The sequence below is a fragment of the Onychomys torridus genome, chromosome 2, assembly GCF_903995425.1.
Source record: "Onychomys torridus chromosome 2, mOncTor1.1, whole genome shotgun sequence".
Classification (NCBI taxonomy): domain Eukaryota; kingdom Metazoa; phylum Chordata; class Mammalia; order Rodentia; family Cricetidae; genus Onychomys; species Onychomys torridus.
In genome coordinates, this window is record NC_050444.1 from 147586860 (window position 1) to 147608923 (window position 22064).

The 22064-nt window shown below is 51.7% G+C and overlaps 1 protein-coding gene across 1 annotated transcript; it reads left to right on the top strand.

The window, feature by feature from the left end:
- Positions 1–4330: 4330 nt before the first annotated feature.
- On the top strand, positions 4331–21669 carry Crybg2 (crystallin beta-gamma domain containing 2). The gene is made up of 19 exons (XM_036179142.1): positions 4331–6823; positions 7217–7264; positions 7347–7459; positions 7601–7730; positions 10803–10942; positions 11270–11396; positions 11693–11728; positions 12032–12168; positions 12308–12434; positions 12710–12849; positions 12937–13063; positions 13431–13463; positions 13578–13690; positions 17407–17536; positions 18490–18629; positions 18927–19050; positions 20238–20396; positions 21235–21394; positions 21490–21669. The coding sequence occupies exons 1-19, from the start codon at positions 4334–4336 to the stop codon at positions 21576–21578; spliced, it is 4563 nt and encodes a 1520-aa protein (XP_036035035.1). The 5' UTR covers positions 4331–4333; the 3' UTR covers positions 21579–21669.
- The last annotated feature ends 395 nt before the right edge of the window (positions 21670–22064 follow it).

Below are 22064 nucleotides of genomic sequence, written 5' to 3' on the forward strand. Positions count from 1 at the left end.
CTGGCTGTGTTTGTCTAGGTGGGTGTCTGTGTATTTTGGGGCTGTGTGATGCGGTGGGTCTTTGGCTCTGTGCATACCTGTCTGATGCAGCATGTGTTTGGCAGCATGTGGGCCCGTGGACTGGTTTGGCCTAGTTTGGGGGTGACTCACAGGTAAGCAGAGAGAATCCCAGGACTTGTTGGGTTAGATGAGATTTTTTCCCACACTCCCCCCACTCCCTCCTCAGCCTCTCCCTACCCATCCCCACACACCTTGTTTAGAGGTCATAGGTCACCTTGCTAGCAAATCCATTTGTGGGCTCAGGCCCTTGAGAAGAGAGGGCTCTGGGAACGGGCACCTCTGTTTGCGGGGGAGGTAGCTAGGTTACTGGGGTGTGTCTCCAGACAAAGACAAAAATGGGGAGCTATAGGCAGGCACATTCCAACACATGTGAAAACATTCTAGCCGTCATGACTGTCCAGGGATGGGACCGGTGAATGATCAGGAGGTGACCTCCCTGTCCCTAGAAGTATGCAGGCAGAAGCTGTGACCGCATGCTTAAGGAATGAATGGCCATCGGGGGGTGTTGTCTCAGGCTTGGGCTGGGCTCAGAAAGGCATGGAGCTGATTGCTGGGAGGTCATCAATAGACTCTGAGCTGACTGCAGTTGACTTCTCTTGAGCTGCTTTCCTGTGACTTTGCCGAGCCAAGGGGACTTTCCAAACAGCTGATGGTTTAGCTGTGGACTACTGGGATATCACCTTCATAAGAAAGCTAGCTTTGGGTGAGTCTGCCCAGTCCTTGGCACTTTGCCTCGAATAATTAGCCCCAAATGAATGAATAAGTAAATGGATGAGTTATAACTCAAGCTTTGCCATTTGCCATCAGTGACAGGGATGGCAGGGGGTAATAAAGGAAGTGGCTGTGCTCAGAAATGGAGAGGGGGACTCTGTGAGGAAAGATTTTGGCAGTTGAGTGAGGGATAAAGTTCTGTGGGAGAATCCTAGCAGAGAGGACAACTCTTCAGTGAGGGGGGTTGGGTTGGGCTTTTGTGAGGAGCTGAGTTCAGGCCTCAGGTATCTAGGTGCATCAGTTTTCAACACAGTCTGACTGGAGAAATCTTGGGGGTCATCCAAGCCTCCCCATCACCATTCACAGGCTGTTAGGGGCCCCATGGGCTCTATCCTAGACGCTGTGGTAGCCATCAGCGGTCCTGGAATTGAGTCAGGCATCTCTGGGCCTCTGAGCCTTTCATCTTGGCCCCTCATAAAACCTGAGTCACTGCTGGGGCTACAGGGTAGGTCAAAGTTCTGGTTTCTTCCGGTTTCTCAGGAAGGAGGGAGGTAGAGATGGGGAAAGAGAATTAAGGCAGTGGACCTATTTCTCACTCAGAGGATAGTCTTCCTGGGGCTGGCTCATGGAGATGAGGTACAGACTGGAAGATGGACTGGCCCAGGTTAGGTGAGCAGACAGACCTCTTTGGACTCTTCAAGCCTAAAATTGGCCTTGCCATGTTGTGCTTGGAGATAAGTGGTTAAGGGTAGATTGCCCCTTAAAGTCTGATGAGGGATCTTTTAAAGGTGACTCCCAGGGCTGGCATGTACCTCAGTTGGTAGAGTTTTTTGCCTAGCAGGTATGAAACCCTAGGTCGCATTCCGACTCTGTGAAAACCAGAGTAGTGGTGCATGCCTATAATCCTACCACTCAGAGGAGGTAGAGGCAAGAACCAGAAGTTCAAGGTCATGGCTCAGGAGATTGTTAAGTGGACAAAGGTGGTCTGCTGTCAAGCCTGACAACCTGACCAGTCTCCTCGGTCCATGTAGTGCAAGGAGAGACCCAACTCCCACAGATTGTCTTCTGACTTCCTCACGTACATCGTGGCATACTACACACACACACACACACACACACACACACACACACACACTCACACTCACACTCACTTACTGAATGTAACTTAGAAAATAATTAAGTTCAAGATGCTCTTTGGCGACCTACATAAGGGGTTCAAAGCCAGACTGGTCTACATGAGGGCCCGTCTCAAACAAACAAACATACCTCAAAATGAACCCCAGCCAGCCATGATAGCACAAGCATATCATTCCAGCACTTGCTTGGGAAGCTGAGAAGAAGGATCAGTATGAGTTAGAGGCCACCACAGGCTCCATAACTCCTACCAGGCCCACCAGAGTTACATATCAAGATACTATCTCGAAACATTAAAAAGGGCCAGATGTGGTAGCACACACCTTTAATCCAAGCACTTGGGAGGCAGAGGCGGGTGGATCTATCTGAGTTCCACAGAGGCCAGACTGGTCTACATAGTAAGTTCCAGGACAACCAGGGCTACATAATGTGACTCTCCCTAAAAGAATAAAAACAAACAAATATAAAAAAATTTAGAGTACCCACCAAATCAGAGACTTGGTTTACCAGATAAATATGTAAACCTATATATACATATGGGGAGTTGGGAGTGTGGTTAAGTTCTTAGGATTGGGGTACAAATCTCCACTGCTAAGGTGTGACTCTTGTTCAGAGTCATGGAACCTTTTAAGTCTCATTGGCAAAATAGAAATAGAAATGTTTGTTTATAATTTAGTAATGATTTATTCTTTTTAAAAAATAATTTATTTTTATTTCATGTGCATTGGTGTTTTGCCTGCATGTATATCTGTGTGAGGATGCTGGATCCCTTGGAACTAGAGATCCCCTGGACAGTTGCAAGCTGCCATGTGGGTGCTGGGAATTGAACCAGGGTCTTCTGAAAGAGCAGCCAGTGCTCTTAACTGCTGCACCATCTCTCCAGCCTCTGTGATTTATTCTTTTTAAAGATTTATTATTTTAATTATGTGTATGTGTATATCTGTGTGTGGGTATCTACAGGTGCCCTGGAGGCCAGAGGCATTGGATCTCCCAGAGCTGGAGTTACAGGTGGTTGTGAGCATCCACATGGGTACTGGGAACTGGGTTTGAGTCTTCCGCAAGAGTGGCATTCACTCTTAACTGCTGGGCCATTTATCCAGCCCACACTTTATTCTTCATGATGTCTGGTCTCCTAGATTCAGGCTCAGTAGGACAACAGATAGCAAGCATTTAGCCAGGTGCCTCAATGTGTGGCTGCTGCTGTAGCTACCAAAACAGGAATCCCCGAGCGAGCCTAGAGTTCAGCTTGGCAGCTGTTACTCACTGCCTCCCATAGTAAAGGGGGTAACAGAGACTCGGGAAGATGAGGGAGGGGCGTAGCAAGAGGGCTGAGAATATGACTCAGCCCTAGTGTTTGCCTAGCATGTGTGAAGTCCTGGGTTTGATCCCCAACACTACAAAACATAAAGAAATGAGATCCGGGGAGTCTGGAGGGTTGGCTCATCTGTTAAGAACACTTGCTGCCCTTGAAGAGACCTGGGGTTCAGTTCCCAGCACCCATGTGGTGCCTCACAACCATCTGTAACTCTAATTCCAGGAGATCCAAAGCCCTCTTCTGACTTCCCTGGGCTCCTGCATGCATGCAGTGTACAACAGGCATATACTCAGGCACACACACACACACACACACACACACACACACACATAAATAGCAGGGTGTAATGGCACATGTCTTTAATCCCTCTCTGTACCTCAATTTCTCCATCTACCCAGGAGGAAAGAATGGCTTCAGGGGAGAGAAATCTGAGGCAAAGTGCATTGTAAGGCCCAGGGTATGTGTAGGGTCTACTGAGACCCATAGAAGTGGTCATGGCTTGTCCTCTGGTCACGTGACTCACATGCACACCTGCCAAAGTACAGTCGCAGACCTTCAAAGGGACACTGGGAAGCTCAGAGCCGCGTTAGTTTAGAAAGCTAGTTTATGTTCCGTCTCTTCTACTTGACCCTGACCAGACCTGTGAAGTATGAATTTGGTCCTCCAGGCCTGAGGTTGAAGAGAGCTTGAAGGAACAGAGACAGAACAAAGTTGGGAAGGGTTCTGTTTCCTGTTTCTTAACCTTTAGCTCCCTGCTTAGAGACCCAGCCTTCCTCTATAAGCCAGTGGGTCAGGAGTTTCATCCTCTCTTCTCTCACCTTCTGGGCTCAGGCCCGAGCTTTCCCTGTTGGGGACCTGGACAGAGGCCATCCCTTGGAAGAGCAGCTCAGATGAGCAGAGAGTCTCACATCCATTTTACAGATAAGGAAACAAAGACCCAAAGGTCATGTGACTTGCCTGAGGCTACTCAGCCAGGTCCCGGCCTGGTAGTTGCTCTGTGCTTTTGGGGATCCTGCCTTCTACTCCATGGTGCTCACCTTTCTCCCTTTTATCATGCACAGGGAGCCAGGCCACAGTGTGACAAGGACACCTCAGGTTTTGCTGGGGCCCAACATGGAAGAGACAGCTGGGACCCCAGCTGGAGCTGAGGCCCGAGTGGTAAGTGCCACACTGACCTGGCGCCAACGGCCTCCTGTCCAGGAAGAGACCAGACACCGTTTTCACAAAGTATCCTTGGTGTCGGGTGCCCGGATGGAAGCCCCACAGGAGGACGTGTTTGAACATAGCTTCCGGAGAGAAATCAATGGCTTTGCTAAGAAGGAAGAGGAGACTATAAATTGCCAGGGTCCTGGGAAGGAGCCTGGATCCGTGAACTTTCAGAGCCATGGGCCCATTTTTTCCAAGAAATACATTCCACCCCCCAAGGAGAAAAGGCCAGTGGTGAGGCTGCAGGAGGCTGTGGATTGGGGTGATGGAGGTGCCCAGGCTCCGAGAACTGAACCACCAGGCATGGGATCCATGGCTAGGGCTGAGTTATTGGTGCCCTTGCCTGGGCCACGCGAGCCGAGTCCCCATCCAGGTGTGGGTGTCGCAAGCGGGGTTTCCAGGAACCGCGAGGAATGGCGGGTGACGCGCACAGTGAGGACCACCACCACCACTGTGGTGGGAGGACAGGTGGACCGCCGAGTGAGCAGCTCTGTGAGTGTGGGGCCGTCGATGTCCGGTGAGGCCCTGACAAGGGGCCGCAATGTGACCCGAACGGTCCGGGCAGTGGTGGTGAGCCCCAAGGCTGAGGGCTCGCCCAGCCGCAGCCAGGCCCTGGAACTGCTGAGCAACCTCGTCCCAGCTGAGCGCAGCCCTCCTGCCAGCCGAATCCCAAGGCTCACGGGACTTACTTCACGGAGCTCAGCCCTGGGTGGCTCGGTGGGAACGAGCCTGGGACAGCTACTTGAGACTAGCGCGGCTGAGCTGAAGAACAGCTCAACCTTGGCCCCGGTAGCCATCCCTGTGGTTGATCACCCCACTCAGAACCAGAATGTCCCTGTCGCCCACCCAGTCCAAGACCAAGGCAGTGCCTCGGATGCCAGGGCTGGGGAATTTTCGAGGCTGCAGGGAGCCTCCAGTCCTGTCCTGCTCCCCAACCAGACTTCTCAGAACCATATGCCAGCACCCTCTTCTCCCAAGCCCCAGGACCGTGCCTCCCTGGTCCATCCTCCAGAGCAGCCATTGGTACCCACACAACTCAAACACCTCAAAGACCAGCCCACACCTCGTGTCCTGCCCCCTGTGGAGGAGAAGGTTGCAGGTCTCCCCATGGCCCCTGTTCTGCCCGTGGTGAAGGGCAGGGTTACAATACCCGAACAGCCTCCTAGCCCATCCTCTGTGAGGAGGAAAGCTGTCCCTAGCCCACAAGGCCTTTCTGCTCCGGCTTCACCAAAGAGGAAGTTTGATCAGGACCCTGAAAATGTGCCTGCTTCTGTTCTTACTCAGAAAGAGGTACTTCCGGGCCCTGGTATTCCTGCCCACCCCGATACCCCAAAAGAGCTTGTGCAGGCCTTTGGTGCTTCTGCCACCTCATCCTCCGGGCCAGCCAAAGTTGTCCAGAGTCTAGAAAAAGGTCCTTTCATCAAGAAGGAGGATGGCCAGGATCCTCAGGATAGCCCTTCCCATTCACTTCCTCGGAAAGAGACTGTTGAAGGCCCCACTGCCCCTAATCCCCTCACCTCCAAACAAGATGCGGTTGTCCAGGATTCTCAAGGGAACTCTTGCTCATCCACCACCCCAAACGAAAGTTTCCAGAGCCCTGCCATGCCCCTTGCTCCGTCCTCTTCAGAGGTCAATGTGTCCCTCAGTCTAGAAGGCTCTCCTGCCCCAAGGCCAGCTGGAGCAGAGGCCAGCATGGAGTCCCAGCTCATCCCAGATTCCGCTGAGGGGAATGAGACCTCAGAACCATCCAGGGAGGAGGAGGAAGCAGCCCTGACTGCTGACCTGGAGATTTTTCTAGACACACTGCGGAGCATGGAGCCCCCTGAGATCCTCCGAACTCACCGACTGCCCCGAGCTCCTCGCTCGTCCTACCTGGCCATGTATGCCACGTTGCCGGTCATTGAGGAGGATCAGCTGGGGCCATCCATTCCAAGACCCAGTCCTCAGGAGGGACCCGCATTGGAAGAGGAGGAGGAGGAGGAGGAGGAGGAGGAGGAGGAGGAGGAGCTGGAGAACCCCTACCTGAGCGATGACGAGAAACTCCAGCGCAGACAGGAGAAAGCCGGGCCCAGCCCCTCCCCAGATCTCCACCCACCCAAGCCTGCCAAGGTCTCCTGCTCTCCTCTGGAGATGATGAAGAAGCACATAGCAAGTCAAGGCCCCGAACCTCAGCCCAGCAACCGGCCGACTTCGCGCCTAGGAGGCAGCCTTCTCTTTGGCAATATGGTGTCAGCCAACAAGCACACCCCTGCGCTGGAACCACTAGGGTCGAAATTATCTGCTCTGCCACCCCATGGAGCACCAGGGGTCAGGAAGGTGCCTGGACAGTTGCCCCTGCTCTGCAATGGAAGGCCACCACCAGAGATTCCAGCACCTACCCAGCCTCCGGAAGGGTGGGTGAGTGAGACCTCGTCAGGGCCTGGGAGGTACCTGGCTTCCCCTTGAGCCGTTGAAGAGAGTGATGTTGGGGGGCCGGGTCCCAGGAGGCAGAAGGCTCAGGTCTGAGCTTAGTTGAACCTGACAATGCACATCACTGGGGCCTTGGTGTCCATGATAGTATAGCAGGAGTGTATAGATTCCAAAAGGCTTGCTGGTTCTCACTGCCTGGAAGCTGGGGAAGGAACATCTCCCAGCTCCTAGACAGGGTGATGAGGCCCTGAGAGCAATGGTGGTCATCTCTGTGGACTGTGTCCTTGGGGTGGAGGCCAAGAACAGGGTATGGGATTCTCAGAAGAGCAGTGTGGGGGAAGTGATGACCCCATAAGATTTCGAACACCCGCTCTGTTCCAGAGCCCAGCACTGAAGCCCCAAGGCAAGCTGAACACCAGACCTGGGAAGGTAGGAGAATGGAGGTAAATGGAGGCTGGCAGGGGGCAGTGCCCGGTGACAGGGCCTGAGGACACCCGCTGTGTTTTCCCAGGTGACTCTCTTCTCAGAGCCTGGCTGCCAGGGCAGAAGCAGGGAGGTCTGGGGGGACACCACAGATGCCTCAGGCTGGGCCCCTGTGGCCTCCATAAGGGTGGTGCGAGGCTGGTAAGTGGGTGCCCAGGGAGGGGGGCCCTCACTGTGAACCTGGGGGTGAGGAAGGTGGTGAGGCCTGTAGGAGCCCCACCAGCTACTCAGGGACTGGGTGCAACTTTCTACCTTGTGACCCTTGGCTCTCTGGGCCCACAGCTGGATACTATATGAACACCCGGAGTTCCAAGGCCAGAAACTTGTTCTACCTGAAGGAGATGTGGAACTCAGAGCCCTGGCATCCACTTGGAGTACCCCAGGCATCGGCTCCCTGAGGAGGGCTGTGCGGGTGAGTGGTCAGGCTCCTGGAGTGGGCTCCTGGGGGTGATGGGGCAGAGGTCAGAAGGGGGTCAGTATGGAGTATCTCCAAGTTCCTGGCCTTGGAGGCACTGAGAGAAAAAGGCATTTGGGGATGTGTAGGTAGATGGGTAGGTGGGGGCTGTGCCCCTGTGTAAGCAAGCTGGGGAAGTGTGAGCTAATGCTAAATCAGAATTAGGTCAGAGGAGCAGAAATGGGCCAGAGTCACCCACCACTCTGGGCAACGTGCCATGGAGCTTATTTACTTACTTGTTTACAGACATTTCCCTATCTTGTGTTTTTAATTAAAAGTTTTATTAACTTATTTATGTTTGTGTGTGCGCGTGAGTGTGCGTGCACGCACCCACATGCCTCAGCATGAATGAATGAATGCAGAATCGAAGGACAGCTTGAGAAGGTCAGTTCTCTCCATCCTCCGTGTGGGTTCTGGAGTTTGAACCCCGACCATCAGGCTTGGAAAGAGACACCTTTACGTGCTGAGCCATCCTGCCAACCCCACAGACATGTCTCTTATCCTCACTATGTGCCAGGCTTTGTGCCAGGCAACTGGGTAGGGGTTTCCTGCCAAGATTCACAGACTCGGAGAGCCAGGGAGAGCTAGACTGTGGACTTAGGAATCTCTACCACAGGGGTCCTCAGTCTTCCTAATGCTGTGACCCTTTAACACAGTTCCTCATGTTGTGGAGACCCCCCCCCAGCCATAACATTACATTTGTTGCTACCTCATAACTGTAATTTTGCTACTGTTATGAAGAATAGTGTAAATAATGGATACGCAGGATATCTGATATGTGGCCCCTTTGAAGCGGTCTTCTCAATGGGGTTGTGACCCACAGGTTGAGAACCAGGAAGAAAATGACAATGAACTAGAAGGAGTGTGATTTCTGGCCTAGAGATGGGCTCGTTTTTTGTTTTTTGTTTTGTTTTGGTTTTTTTTTGTTGTTGTTTTTTTTGGTTGTTTTTTTGTTTTTTGTTTTTGTTTTTTTGTTTTTGTTTTTGTTTTTGTTTTTTGTTTTTTTGAAACCAGGTCTTAGATAAAATAGATTAGTCTCAAATTCACAATCCTCCTGCCTCAACCTCCTGAGTGCGGGGCTGACAGCTGTAAGCCACCACACTTGTCATTTTTGAGACATAGGCGTATGGTTTGAAAAGCCAGCATAACTTGGTGTTTGTAAAGCGGAAAGAACAGCATTGTTTTCATAGCACAACGCAATAAACCACTGATACTGAATTTGACAAAATGATATCAACCCCTGGAGAGAGGCAGAGCAATGCTACAAACAAGGTCCATCAGACCCTCGGTGGTGTGTGTGGGGGGGGTGGGTTTTGTTTTGTTTTGTTCGAGACAGAATCTCACACTAAGCCCAGACTTAGCTAGAATTTACTATGTAAAGTTGGCTGGCCATGGCCTTGCAACAGACCTTCTGCCCCAGCCTCCCACTGCTATGCTTATAGGCCTACAGGCACGAGACAACACGCCTGGGGACCTTTTTTTTTCTTTTTCAGTTTTTTTTTTAAAGACAAGGTCTGATGTTAGCCTAGGCTAGCCTCAAATTCACCATGTAGCAGAGGCTGATCTTGAACTCCTGGTCTTCCTGCCTTCACCTCCCAAGTGCTGGGGTTCCAGGTGTGCACTGCTGCACCCAGCTAGCCCCCAGAGCTGCTGTCCTCTCTCTGGTAAGGGTGATGAGGTCCTAAAGCTCAGGACCTAGTACTAGGTTGAGCACACTCTCGGTAAATTCACCCCTGTGTAGGAGGGCAGTAGACGTAAGAGGCAAACAAGAGCTCCAAGGTCACACAGTACTGGAATCAGATGAGTCACCCAGCACTGAGTTGGCACCTACTGTGTGCCAGACTTGTGGGAGGCGCTGGGTTGCAACACTAAACAAAACTACCCTTCTTGGCTGTCTGGCTTATAGGCTGCGTGATCCTGGGCATGTTTGCTTAACTTTGCTGGGCTTCACCTTCCTGTCTGTTTCTATATGGAGAACTTTCTTTGAAGGACTAAACAGTCCCATTTAGGTAGAATATGGCCTTAGCAGATGATTTATCATCTGATGAATGAGTGAGCAAATGAAAATAGTCTCAGTGAGGGAGAAAGACCCAGAATGCAAAGACACCTGCCACCTCAGGATGAGACAGCCAAGGCTAGGCTGGCTATGGAGTGGGAGGAGCGGGCTGGGAATGTAGCTCATTTGGTAGGGTGCTTGCCAAGCAACTGTGAATCCTGATTTGGACTCCCCGCCACCACGTACAACCAGGCATAGTGCCACATGCTTGTAATCTCAGCATCCAGGAGGTCAAGGCAGGGGAATAAGTCGAAGGTTGGGGCTGAGGAGATGACTCGGTGACTTGTCACCAGGCCTGATAACCTGAGTTTGACCTCCTGGACCCACCTGGTGAAAGGAGAGAACCAATTCCTGCCACTTGCCCTCTGACCTCCAAACACGTGCTGTGGCATGCCTGTGCCCTCTTCCCCCGACAAGCAAATAAATCTAATTTAAAAATAAAGAAGTTTAAGGTCAACATCAGCTACATTGTGAGTTCAAGGCTAGCCTGGACTACAGGAAACATTGCATAAAAAAAAAAAAAAAAGCCACCCTGGAGCATGGGGTGTGGTAGAGACCTTGCCTAGCACCTGCAAGGGCATGGATTCTAGACACAGCACCCACAGGAACAAAAAGCCGGTCTGGTCAGAGGTCAGTACTGTACCATCAAGGCGGAATCAGGAAGTGGCTATCCATCTTGCTCCCTCCAGCAAGTGGGAAGTCGGCCACCCAGAGAGGGGATAGATAGCCTTGACACTGTGCAGATTCTGGGAACTTTGGTTTTGGGTTCCAGAAGTCCAACAAGGTACCACTGAGAACTTTGGTCTGGGGTTAGGTTTGCTGGCCTGGTAGAGGACACTCTTCTGGTTTCTGAGAACACAGCCAGCTGGGCTTTTCCAAAAGCCCCGGGAGCCCCACCAGGCTGCAGGACCAGAGAAGCAGGGGGTGCAGAGAAGCCTGCAGTTTGCCCTTGAACATCCCTTCTCCCTCTGCAGGACTACTGCACCCCGGGAATCAGCCTGTTCTCTGAGGAGGGCCTCAAGGGCAAGCAAGTGATGCTGACCGGAGACTTGAAAGACTCTCAAGGACTAGAGAGACCCCTACAGGTGGCATCTGCTGCTGTCACTGCAGGACTGTGAGTCTTCTGGAATCCCTTGACATTCACCCTGCCTCATGCTGGAGACACAGGGCAGACAAGATAGACAGCCCTCCACAAAAGCATTCCGTCTGAGGCACACGCCTTAAATCCCAGCACTTGGGAGGCAGATCTCTGAGTTTGAGGCCAGCCTGGGCTACCGAGTGAGTTCCAGGACAGGCTCCAAAGCTACAAAAGCTGCACAGAGAAACCCTGTCTCGAAAAACAAAACAAACAAACAAAAAGCCTGTCCTCCCCTCTAAACCTGCCCTTCCATTCCAAGTCTGTGTCCCAAGGAGTTCAGTGGCTTCTCTGTTTTTTCCCCAGGTGGCTGCTATACCCCAAACCATTCTTTGAAGACACTCCCTATATCCTAGAGCCTGGAGAGTACCCTACCTTGGAGGCCTGGGGCACATCAGGCCCCAGTGTGGGTTCACTAAAGTCCATGACATTGGTAAGGAGTGGGGGACACTCACAGCCACTCTATCCATAGTCTCACATGGGGTGGCCCTGCATCTGTGAGCAGGAGATGGGGGACTAACCATAGGTCAGTTCCTTGGAGACTCAGTGCCCCAGAGCTCCTATTAGGAACTGGACTAGAGGAGAAGAGGATTAGCCCAAGGTGTGGGACAGGGGAGGAGATAGGCTTGCAATTTTTAGGAGTCTAAGGATCAAGAAAATCCTAGGTTTCCAGCCTCATCTGTGTTTAAGAACCTCTGGGCTAGCATTTCAGCCATATCTCCTTTGCAGGGCTGCCCAAGCGTGGAGAAGCCAGGGGAGCCCAAGGTAAGGGGACAGATTCAAGGTCAGAGGGTATTTGGTATTCCTGAGGGGTAGTCACTGTTGTAGTCTGGACAAGAGATAAGGGCCCTGTGGGGCAGAAGCTGGGCGTAGTGGTGAGTGAGGCTTGATGGGCTCACTAGGCAGGCCCTGGCCTTGGTGTGTGAGTCAGGTCAAAGGCAGCCTGGCCACGGTGCTCAGAGAGGGTGGGGCTTCAGGCTGGTGTTGGGTCAAGCCATCCCTAGAAAGCCAATCTCTCTGTGTCTGGGTCCAGACGACATCTGTCACCCTGACACCCCTTTCATCCAGGCTGTGGTATATGAGGCCCCAGGTTTTCAGGGGCAGAGCTGGGAAGTAAGCGGAGACATCTACAACCTTCAGCAGCCAGAGGACAGCCAGAGTCCCCAGCTGACCTCGGTGGGGTCCCTGCGAATTCTTGGGGGCTGGTGAGGACTTCAGAGATTTTTTTCTATCTGCCCTGTCCCTACAGGCTTTTCCTCGAGGGTGGAGAGTGACTTAGGCTGTCTGGTGTACAGTGGACTATCTTATTCATGGGTGCCTTGCTCATCTTTCCCTTTCCCTCAGCTGGGTAGGGTACGAGAAAGAGGGCTTCCGGGGCCACCAATACCTGCTGGAAGAGGGCGAATATGCGGACTGGTCACACTGGGGAGGCTACGATGAGTTCCTGACTTCCCTTCGGGTCATCCGGACGGTGAGCAGGGGCAATTGGCTATCTCTCTGTCTGGCAGCACCCCAACTTCCCCAGCACAATCTAAGGGAAGAATTTACACCTCTCTGCGGTTGTTCCTGGCAGGGTTCCCCCAGCCATCCCCAGAGGTAGTCTCTCTCCCTCTGAAGGCTCTTCCCCAGAACACTCCGGCCCCTCACACCTAATCCCCTGGGTGGGCTGCTTCCTTGAGGTCTGGGCACTCTCGGGAGTTTGTATGTCAGTGTTCGGGAGAAACCTGACTGTCCCTGGGGGCCCAGGACTTTGGAGACCCGGCCGTGGTGCTGTTTGAGGACATGGACTTCCAGGGGCACTGCGTGGAGGTGAGTTCCGCTTTGCCAGACGTGGAGCTAGCGCAGCACGGACCCAGCACGCAAGCCATCCACGTGCTCAGTGGCGTGTGAGTAATCCCCGCCCCAGGCGCAGGGCGGGCCCCGGAGCAGTGCCGACCCCGCCCTCGCCGACCCAAGCCACGCCCTCCCTGCAGGTGGGTGGCCTATGAGCAGGTGGGCTTCTCCGGCGAACAGTACATCCTGGAGAAGGGTGTGTACCGCAACTGCGACGACTGGGGCTCCGGCAACTGCGCCCTCGGCTCCCTTCAGCCCGTTGTGCAGGTGTGTGCCAGAATGATGGGTGTGTCGCCTCGGAGGCGGGGCCAAGGCGGTGGGCGGGGCCTGGCGGGCAAGCCCGGGCTGCTTGGCAAGGCTGGACAGAGAACGGGCGTGGCCAGGAGGGGAGGGGATAGGGAGTGGGCGTGGTATTGAGGGCGGGGACGGGAGGGCTTAGACCGGCGTGGTCACCCGTTGGACTAGCCGAGGTAGAGGAAGAGGCTAGCCGTGTCACTCACAGCTCTTGGGGGCGGGGCATCTAGGAGGGGTGGAGCTTGTAGCTGCAGGACCGCTGTACAGCCGCAACGGTTTGGAAGCTCAGGGGCCTAGGCTGGCCGCCTCCTCCAGTCACAGCGTTAATCTCTCCCTTCAGGTTGGGGAGAGCGATCTTCACTTTGTCTCGAAGGTAAGGAGGGGGCTACGCGGGGATCTGGTGGGATCTTGACAGCCTTCGCGGCAAAGCTCTCTTCCCTACCCGACTCCACCCTTCGCTCTCACCTCTTCATCTCTCTGTCTCCAGATTCAGCTTTTCTCAGGCCCCAACTTTCTGGGCGACCATATTTCCTTCGAGGATGACCAGGCCTCTCTGCCCGCCTCCTTCCATCCCCAGTCGTGCCGGGTCCATGGTGGCAGGTGAGCAGGAGGTGGGGTTGGAGCACCGAGCGCTGGCAGAGGCCAGGGTCGGGGAGCAGGGAGGGAGAGGGCGAGGGTACACCTTTCAGATGATTTTCTTCCTTAATATTAGCTGATTAACTGTTATGTCCTGAGTCACTCAACTGTAAAACAAATAGAATAACATTTTGATACGAAATATAACTCTGGAGATAGTAGGTAGAATAAAGAACCCCAAGTTGAGCAAAGGGCATATGCTGGTAATCTCAGATTTGGGAGGTAGAGGCAGGAAGCTCAGTTTAAAGTTAACCTTAGCTCAGTTACATAAGGGGTTCAAGGCCAGCCTGGGCTGCACGAGACCCTGTCTTAAACAACAACAAACATTTTTGTTCCGTTTATAAGTGCACTTTAAAGAAATCCGAGGCTGGTGGGACAGCTCAGTGAGCAAAAGCAATTGCAGTACAGGAGTGATTGCCTAAATTCAGTCCCAGGTCCCACAGTGGAAGGAGAGAATCAAATTCTGAAAGCCCTCTGACCTTCACATGAGTACAGTGGCACGTGCATGTCCAAACACAGTGTCTCTTTTACACACACACACACACACACACACACACACACACACACCAAAAAAACAAAAACAAACAAACAAACAAAAAACAAAAAAAAAACCAAAAAAATCCTGACCCCTTCCAAACTTTCAGGGCCGGAGAGGTGACTCATTGGTTAAGAGCACTTGCTGTTTTTGCAGAGGACCCAGGTTTGATTCCCAGCACTCTTGCCAGGCGGCTCACAACCACCTGTAACTCTAGTTCCAGGAGATCTGAAGGCACCTACATTCACATGCACATAACCCTGCCCCCCTCCCCACATAATTAAAAATGATAAAAACAGGGGCTGGAGAGATGGCTCACATGGTGAAGAGCACTTGTTGCTACTGGAGAGATCCTGGGTTCCGTTCCTAGCACCTCCTTCTGTGACTCCAGTTCCAGGGGATCCAATGCCCTCTTCTGACCTCTGAGGTCACCAGGCATATACATGGTGGCTGTCTTAGCTAGAGTTTTTATTGCTGTGAAGAGACACCATGACCATAGCAACTCTTATAAAGGGAAACATTTAATTGGGGTTGTCTTACACTTCAGAGGTTTAGTCCAGTATCATCATGGCAGGAAGCATGGTGGCACACAGGCAGACATGATTCTGGAGAGGTAGCCAAGAGTTCTACATCTGGATTGGCAGGCAGCAGGAAGAGACAGTGAGCCTGTAGGCCTAGATTGAGCTTCTGAAACCTCAAAGCCTGTCTCCTCAGTGACATACTTCTTCCAACAAGGCCACACCTCCAATATATAACGTGCATGCTAAGTATTTCAAAATTATTATGCTCTTATTGCTCCCCAAAATGGAGCCCCTGAGATCTGCGGAGGGCTCCCTGTGGTTCTTTCTGTCTTTGGGACATTCTTGTACATCTCCATAGTTTGTAGTAGTCAGAAAACTATCTTTTAAAGAAATTTGAAGCCCATATAGTAACCCCCAGGACTTAGAGATGGAGCTGGTGGAATCATGCATGTGAAGCCAGCCTGGGCTCTGAGACCTGATTTCAAAAAAGCAAAAACAAGCAGACAGAGCTGAGCATGGTGATTTGTGACTTTAATCCCAGCACTTGGGGGAGTAGAAGCAAGAGCTCTGGGTCACCCTTGCCTGTGTTGTGAGTTTGGGGCTATCCTGGAACATGTGGGAAAAAGAAAATCTGAAAGAAGTGTGAAATAATCTTTTTTAAAAAGATTTATTTTTATTTCATGTGTTTGAATATTTTGCCTGCCTGTATGTTAAGGTATGTGTATCAGGTACATTCAATGTCTGTGGAGACCAAAAGAGGGCATCAGATGCCCTGGAGCTGGAGTTCCAGGCAGTTGTGAGCCACCATGTAGGTGCTGACAACCAATCCCAGGTCCTCTGGAAGAGCAGCCAGTGCTTTCAACCTTTGAGCCATCTCTCTGGCCCCTGAAATAGTCACTTTAGTCTGTGATTATGTCACAAACTTAGTATATAAGTTAGATTAATTTAGCATGTTTTTAATTGTTAGGAACACTTCATGTATTTGTTTGCCAGGGTAAAGGTTGGTCCCAGGGCCTCACATATACTAGGCAAGCATCCTACCAGCTAGCTACATACCCGACAGCCAGAGCTATATAGTTAGACCCTGTCCCAATAAATAAATAAATTAATTAATGCAAATAAGCTGAATAGTTTTATCTGACGAGATATAATTCAGGATGCACAGGAATGCAGGAGGTAGAAGGCCTGGAAAAGGAGGGTTGCCAGCTTGTTTGGGGCTAGTGGCCAAGGCCCTAAGGTCAGAAGACAAATTTCAGGATTCATGACTCAAGGCTTTTAGACTACATGAATCTATCTAGCTGAAGACATGGTGGGGAGAGGTATCTCGCAGCCTGGCCTCACTTTGGAGAACACACACAAACACCACAGTTGGCCAGGAACTTTGTTTGTTTGGTTTGGTTTGGTTTGGTTTTTTGAGACAGGGTTTCTCTGTAGCTTTGTAGCCCTGGCTGTCCTGTGAACTCACTGTGTAGACCAGGCTGGCCTGGAACTCAGAGACCTGTCTGCCTCTGCCCCCCAAGTGCTGGATTAAAGCTATGCACCACCACAGCCTGGCTGAACCTAGTTTTAATGGCATAAACTGTTTCCCTGGTTCCTGTTGTAGCCCAGGTTCATCTAACAGGATGTCATAAACTCTGGCTTCAAAAGAAGAAAATAATCATTTTTGTGGTTCTTTTTTCTCTCTGCCTTCTCCCTTACTACAGAGACCAGGGCACTGGTCTCTTCCCGTTCTTGAGTCTGGTGCCTTAGACCCCTTGGCCATCCCAACAGCCCTCTTCCTGTTCTTAAAAGGACACTCATCCCATCCTGGGGCCCAACCTCCCAACCTCTTCTAAACCTAGGTACCTCCTGAAGGCCACAGAGGGAGAACAGAGGTTGGCCCTCTCCCTCCACCATACAGGTTCCAGAAATTGAAGTCAGGGGTCCAGCTTACCCACTGAGCCATCTCGCTGAGCCTTACTTTTTGTTTTGAGACAGGGTCTTACAAAGTTGCCTAGACTAGTCTTGAACTCATGTAGTAGCTCAGGTTGTTCTTGAACTTGTGTGATCCTCCTCACTCAGCCTCCCGAGTAGCCACCAGTCCCAGTGTTAGCCAGTCCCCTACTGATAGACCTCTGGGCCCTCCCACCCACTCCCTGCTTTGCTATAGCAGTGCTGAATGGATAGGCTTTTTGCATGTGTCACTTCTTATTTGAAGGGTGACATCAGAAAAGACTCCTAGATGGTGCATTGGCAGATTGATTGCCTGCAAAGCCTTGTGGGATATCGCCAGATTCCCCTCCAAAGGGCAGCATGAGCTCTGTCGGGTCCTTGTTTGTTTTTGTTAAGACGGGGTTTCACTATGTAGCCCCGGCTGGCGCAGAACTTGCTAGGTAGACTAGCTTCAAACTCACAGAGATGGGCCTGCCTCTGCTTTCCTGAGTGCGCCACTGTGCCTGGCTCCTTCTCTTTATTCTTTCTTTCTTCCCCTCTTTTCCCTTTGAAGTCCTTTCTCTTGACCTCAGCCCCTGCGGCTGTGGTGCCTATCCACCCTGGACCACCATCAAGTCCACATGCACTGTGGACCCTCAGGTATAAGGTAAACTAGGTTCTGGTATCACCTTCCCCTCTCTGTCCCCTTGCAGCTGGGTCCTGTTTGAGGAGAAGAACTTTGAGGCCAACCAGCACATTGTGTCAGAGGGAGAATTCCCCACCCTCACAGCCATGGGCTGCCTGGCCTCCACGGTCCTGGGCTCCCTCCGGAAGGTTCCCTTGGTGAGTTCCTCATTCTGACCCTGCAATGGCTTCCAGACTCTCAGGGGAACCTTGATTCTGATGCTCCTAAGCTAGCTCAACTGACCAGCTGTTTACTGAACGTTCACTGAAATAGCCCTGAAACACCAAACTTAATTAGATACCAGACCTAAGGTGACAGTGGTATATCCAGATCAGAGGCAGTGCTGGCATGGGAGAGGCAGACACTCAGAGTGGCTGAGAGGCGGGACCAGCTTTTGCCCAGGTGATGACCCATTCAGAGATGGTTGTCAGGGTCAACTGGGAAGCTAGCTGTGCAGCGGCGAGGCAGGAGGGGCAAGGCAGGGGGAGGCTGCCTCAGTGACCCATGATAGAGGTAATATGCTGTTCCTGGGAAGAGGCTGTCGGAAGCTACATGTACACTGTGAAGGTGGAAGTGTCTGTGGGGGCCAGGAGAGTGCCTGGTGGTGCTGACAGTTGCTGGGTGACCCTTTTCAAAGCTTTGTAAGGCTCATTGTCATTATTTTTGATGTGGAAACCAAGTCCCAGAGCCAGTCTGCTTTGCTCCAGCTTACACAACTGGGAGTGGACAGAGCAGGCTGCCTGGCTGTACAGCTTGTACTACCACCACATACACTGGGCTCTGAGGACAGTTAAGTTAGACCTGGGTCTAAAGCCCAGATCTGGGGCTTCGAGTCATCGGTCTTACCTTCTCCAGCCTCGGTGTCATCTCTGCTAAACAGAGATCATGAGAGCACCTACCTCTTAGGGCTGTTGAGGAGCTGGAATGAGATTGGAAAAAGTGTTCTACCAAGGATCTGGCCTGCAGTGAGCCACAATTAAAGGAGGGTGGTTATGAATTGATGTGATTGTTAGTTATCATCATTGAGATGATATCACCAAGAGATGATGTCAAATGAGCCCCCAGTTTTCCAGCCTGGCCATGGCCTCATTTCTCCTTCTCTTGGCTCCAGCACTTTTCAGAGCCTTCCCTGTCCCTCTTCGGCCTGGAGTGCTTCGAGGGTAAGGAGATTGAGCTGACCGGGGAGGTTCGAAGCCTACAGGCTGAGGGCTTCAACAACCATGTGCTGTCTGTGCGCGTCAAGGGCGGCATGTAAGTGTGGGGGGCAGGGCTTTTAGCTGGGTTGGGTGAATGGTGGGCTGGGGAACCCATTCCAGGCCAGGAAGGGGGGAGAGCAGTGTGGACTGAGGGCCTCTGGCTCCCAGAGCTTGGTTGGATGCTGGGTCCCCCAAACCCCAAATCTACTTATTAGCCTCTTTCTCCCACTGCAGGACCTCTTCCTAGTGTGGGGGAAGAGGAAGCAGTGCTTCTAACACCTGTGCCTTGTCTGTCTGACTGTCTGTCTGTCTGTCTGTGTTCCTCTGTGTCTCTGGCATCGGCGGGGTACAGCTGGGTAGTGTGTGAACACAGTGACTTCCGGGGACGACAGTGGCTAGTGGGTAGCTGCGAGATCACCAACTGGCTGACCTACAGCGGTACCCAGAAGGTGGGCTCCCTCTACCCCATCAAGCAGGTAGGTAGCAGTCAGTGTGAGTGCCTCTGGGGGTGCCTGTCCCCATGTACCTCTGTGTGTTTCAAAGCTTGACATTTGTGTTCTTCTGTCACGGTTTGTCCTTAGCTTCTTCGTACATCATCATCTCAGTAGATTCCTCTAAATCAACTTGAAAATGAAACACCTTTGTCCTTGTCCTCAAGGACTGTATGATATATACAATAGGCTGATTGACCCAGAACTGAAAAGCATCTCACGTACCACTTACCAATAGTCGGCACCTTTGGCTTTGGGAAGCATGAAGCTTGCCTGAGAGCGTGCGTGTCTGTACCTGCTTGTTAAGAACTTGACTTCATTTCTGCACACATATATATCTAGGATATGGCTGTGGCCTGTGTGTCTCTGTGTGTGTATGCGCACATACATACGCCCGTCTAAGAGTATGTCATTTGAGGTCATGCTTCTAAGTACTCTGGAGGGGATTTGTATGTTTTTGTGTGTATGGGCATGTGTGTGTGTGTGTGTGTGTGTGTGTGTGTGTGTGTGTGTGTGTGTGCCTCTGCCTGAGAGCCTTCTGAGCATATAACATCCATGTACCAGGGCATGTGTTTAGTCTGTTTGTTCACAGACTCTTACGACAGCAATTCTGGAAGAAATCCTAGCAAATACCTCTGTCTTGGGAGGAAATAAAGACCCAGGGAAGTAGACAAGGAGTTGATTTGCAGTCTTGGGCAAGCACTGTCCCTCCAGGAACCTTGGTTTCCGTGTGTGTGTGTGTGTGTGTGTGTGTGTGTGTGTGTGTGTGTGTGTGTGTTTTCTTACACTCAGCTGTACTTGGAGCAAGCATAGGTACTTGGCACTGAGCAGACTGATAGGATCTGTGTGTCAGTTATGATGTATGAATGTGATGACTGCATGGACCTGTGGAATTGCCTGTGCCTTCTGTAAACTGTGCCTCTTTGCAGACTGCAAGTATATTTGCAAGGGTCCCTAGGTACACGTGTAGGTGTCTGTGGTCACAGAACTATGCACATGTGTTACACAGGTGCCCTCAGTATGGGTGTGTAAAAAAAAAGTATGACTTAGAAGCAGGGTCAAGAAAAGTTTGGAGGCAAGGAGGGTTTGGGGGTGTGGGTGTCCTAGGGGGTCCAGGGTTGGGGGTGGTGGGCATCGACCCCTGCAGTCTCTCAGCCTGTCTTCATCATCAGCGCCGAGCCTATTTCCGCCTCTGGAATGCAGCGCTAGGGGGATTCCTGGCAGTGCCTGACCACGTGGAAGACATGAAAGCAGGCCGTGTAGTGGTCTCTGAGCCCCGAGCCGGGAGCAGCTTCGTCTGGTACTATGAAGATGGACTGCTGAAGAACCAGGTATGATTCTGGAACTGGTTCTGCTCAGCTCCAGGTTTGCCAACCTACTTTGGGAAGTCGAAGGCCGATTCGATCCAAGATGCATGGAGGAAGAAGAGAATGGGGCTCTTTTCGTTTTCTCATGCAAACTGGAGAAATGGCACACAGTTCAAAGCACTTGTTTTTGTGAGGACCTGGATTCAGTTCCCAGCACAAAGACGATGCTTCATAGCCATCCCTAACTCCATTTCTAGGGGATTTGATGCCTTCTTCTGGTCTCTGTGGGCACCAGGTGAATATGTAGTGCACAGACATACATTCAGAAAAAAACGCTCATAAAAAAATAAATCTAGGTTGGAGAGATGGTTCAGAGGTTAAGAGCACTGGCTGTTCTTCCAGAGGTCCTGAGTTCAATTCCCAGCACCCACATGGTGGCTCACAACCATCTGTAATGAGATCTGGTGCCCTCTTCTATTGTGCAGACAGGACACTGTATACATAATAAATAAATAAATATTAAAAATAAATAAATAAATAAATAAATAAATAAATCTAAAAAGGGATAAAGAGACTTGCATAGGGCCACAGTTGTAATAGCCAGCATTCAAAACAAGCTCACAAGCTGGGCATAGCAGCGCTCACCTTTAATCCTAGAATGCAGGAGGCAGAAGCAGTTGGATATCTACGAGTTCAAGGCCAGCCTGGTCTACATAGTAAACTCCAGGCCAGCCAAGGCTGCAGAGTGAGACACTGTCTCAAAGACAAAACAAACAACAAAAATCCAGTATATGAAGGATTGCTTGAGCGTGGGAGACTTCCGGTGGGGAATGCAGTATCTAATGATCTTCTGGGGCCTCAGATGGCCCCCACCATGAGCCTACAGGTGATTGGACCTCCTAGTCCGGGTTCCAAAGTCGTGCTTTGGGCTGAGAGCCGCCTACCACGCCAAACTTGGAGCATCAGTGAACTGGGTCACATCTGCAGCCAGATGTTTGAAGGCCAGATCCTGGATGTGAAGGGTAACGTGGGCTAGGTGTGTGGGAGGGGGCATCCAAGGGGACTGGGGAACATTGCTGTCTCCAGCACCCTAACCACCTCTCAATCTCACCCTCAGGTGGCCGAGGTTATGACCGGGACCATGTCGTGCTTTGGGAACCTACCAAGGACAGGCCTTCCCAGGTCTGGACTGTTCACGTACTTTGAACAGCTTCACCGCTAGTTTTCTGCTGGAGATGTTTGCTGGGATGAGATGTTTTTTGTAAATTGTTGCTGTAACATAAGCTGTTTTCTATCACGCGCCCTGTCATCTCTCTTTGCACCTTGCCAAGGAGGAAGATGCCCCACTCCCACCCCCACCCCACCCCTGTTGCCCTTCTGGCCCCTCCTCAGGTTGATTTCCCTCCTTGTACAGCCTCCTCTTGTCACCAGAACCAGACTAACTGGAGTGTCCCCCAGTTCTGCTTCCCTGGCTGTGGGGGCAGGGCACAACCATTAACTGAGCCCCTTTTGCCCATCTCAGTGCAGGGTTCTAATGGGAGTTCAGGGCGCAGAAGGCTTCCTCTCTTGAAGAAGCACCCCTAGCTGACAGACAGGATGAGAAGGAGTTAGCCAGGCCAGATAGAGGAGGCAGAGGAAAGTATTCTAGGGTTACAGATATGTCCAAGGTGAAAACCTCAATGGTCATGGCAA